At 41.7% G+C, this 2,477-nt stretch overlaps 1 protein-coding gene across 1 annotated transcript in view; it reads right to left on the bottom strand.

Annotated features, from left to right (window-relative positions):
* The window catches only part of gdap2 (ganglioside induced differentiation associated protein 2), a 61,035-nt gene that overhangs the window by 32,642 nt on the left and 25,916 nt on the right, over window positions 1-2,477 (bottom strand). The window contains exons 6-7 of the mRNA XM_015395737.1: window positions 2,120-2,196; window positions 1,561-1,720 (exon numbers count right to left, since the gene is read on the bottom strand). Coding sequence (XP_015251223.1) covers window positions 1,561-1,720; window positions 2,120-2,196 — 237 coding nt within the window. The remainder of the gene's footprint in view (window positions 1-1,560; window positions 1,721-2,119; window positions 2,197-2,477) is intronic.

Raw genomic sequence — 2,477 nt, 5'->3', positions numbered from 1 at the left:
CCTCGGAAATAATGCCGGCTTTTGCGAAAGCTCGAACAACAGAGCCAGCAGACACGTTAGTCCAAGCATCTACAATCCATCCGCAAACGGTGGCATTCCTTTCTTTGCCTTGTAGCTATATTTGCTGTGATCAGTGGGAATAAAGTAGTTTTAATATGTATTTAAGCGGGAAAATCCACCTGAAAACTGGATAATAAAAGCGAACATATTCTGTCGGCAGGTTAAGTTAATTTAGGTGTCAATAAACTGTTTCAGAGGAGCGATCACAGCGCTCCTATATGTGTATCATCAGCAATGTGTCTGTCTCGCTGTCAGCTCCCAGATCAGCTTCAATCAAAACTTAAATTTTTCCATCTCGAGCAGCAGCAGCGCGTTGGTGGCGCATCAAGCACGTCAGATGCTTAAACGCTCCCGACGCGCTGCGCCTGCTGCTCAAAGCGCGCTGCGGGACCTTTTGCTGCGCCTATACGCGCGCCAACCATTGACTTTGCATTTTAAATCGCTGCTTCTGCTGCACCTGCTGCGTCCGGTTCACACCGATGTTGAGCGGTTGAATAACAGCAAGCACAGCGTTCATTTGTTTCACCGTGTTTTTCACATCAGCTGTGAGATGGGCACGCATGGAGTCACAGAATAACAGCAATAGTGATGAGTGGAAAAAACCACCTGGTCTCCTTACATTCACCTCCCTCAGCCACTCTTTCATCATCTCCTCAATGAGGTGGTCTCAAAAGTCCGTAGTAACAACACACATAGGGCGCACCGCACCAAAGGGCGCACCGCACATTTTGAGGGGAAAAAAAAAGACGTTTATATGCGCCTTATAGTCGTGAAAATACGGTAATCAAAAATCCGGCAGAATATTTCTTCCCATTTGTTTGGAAAGTCTTTTATATCCATCCAGAATCAGTGGGTCATAAAAACAGAAAATATCCAATCAGTGAATCCATCCATCACCCTTTATTTAGAATCAAACATGCCTCCTGTCTTAACGATTTTGGTCTGAACTCCTGACTTTATCTCTTTCTCTGTGCTTTATCTTTCACAAATTAGAAGAACAGGTTTCTAGAGCTTGAAGATTAGTGATAATCACAGTTTTTCTTTTATAAATACAGTCCTGACTTCATCCCTGCAGACTCAGCTTAACAGAGACTTCTTTTAACTTCACATTTCTACACCAAACCAGCTGCAGCTACAAGCTGAATGTTTTCATTACAAACCGAATGGCTTCTACAGAACCCATTGGAAAAAGGAACATTTCTAATCCGTTAGATGACAGAGTTTGGAGCAAAATAAAAAAAAAAATAAATAAATAAAAAAAACCTTCAGCTGAAACACTGAAGGAAAAATAAAAACTGGTTTCCTTTGGGGAGGGATCATTGGAAGGGAGAAATATATCAAATTCTGCATGGATCTGCTTATTTTGTGGACTTTTAAGCCAAAGAATGAATGTTTGATCTGGAAGTCAAAACAATTCAGTTTCCAGTCTTAATTCTAACCACCTGAAACATGACGTCTGTTTGACACCGATTGTTCTGCTCTATCCATGGGAAAGAGTACCTTCCAGGCTGCCCGGTTTCTCAGCGATGCGGATCTGCCTCTCTGGAACCACAGGTTCGCCCTCAGAGTTGCCGATGTCAGCTGGAATGAGAGGCAGGCAGGCCTTCTCCTCTTCCTTGGAGCGTGGATAGTACAGCGGGAGCAGCTTCTTGTACACAGGCTGAAAAAACAGTACAAACAGATGTTTTTGTCCTCAATAACATTTCTGTGCTTTCCCAGATTAACTAGACAAACTTAAGTAAACCAACACAGCAGTCTGTGAACAAAAACTCGCCTCGTAAACCTAATAACTGGCTGTTCCAACCTTAAACATCAGACGTTTGAGTCTGTGACATCAGTGTAGACAGATCCGGACCTGCTGTCCTTTGCAGAATTAACTACAATTTTAAAGGAAATGCTGCTAAGCTGCTTCAGCTGCTTCAAACAAAACATAATTCTTCAAATACAAACAACTGTTCTTGGTAAAATAAGAAAAAAAAAAAAACTTTGACTGAATGTTATTTTGAGTGTTGTTTGTAAAAATGACCCAGTTATCCTGGCACCTATCAGAGATACAGACCTCCTCTGTCTCCGACACGGCGAACACCACTGTGTCTATGCTGTTCCCATGATTCTCCAGGAACCGACGCACCGTTCCTGCAAACACAGCAACACAAACACGTTACCTGACATAATAAGAAGATCCACACTCCTCCTAAAATATGAAAACAAACACTCATCAAAATACCAGTAATTCCTCAGATTTGTAACTGGAGACGTAAACAAACAATCAATTTCTGGTAAATTTGATGGACCATTACAGGGGTTGACTCTAAGGATTTTTACCACTTGCCCTTCAGGCAAGTGACTTTCACATTTAATTTGCCCAGAAACTATATAAATATAGTTCCTAATATTCATTTTTGCATATATATCAA

The sequence above is a fragment of the Cyprinodon variegatus genome, unplaced genomic scaffold, assembly GCF_000732505.1.
Source record: "Cyprinodon variegatus isolate N-32 unplaced genomic scaffold, C_variegatus-1.0 Scaffold757, whole genome shotgun sequence".
NCBI lineage: Eukaryota > Metazoa > Chordata > Actinopteri > Cyprinodontiformes > Cyprinodontidae > Cyprinodon > Cyprinodon variegatus.
This window is presented reverse-complemented; position numbering and strand designations above follow the sequence as displayed.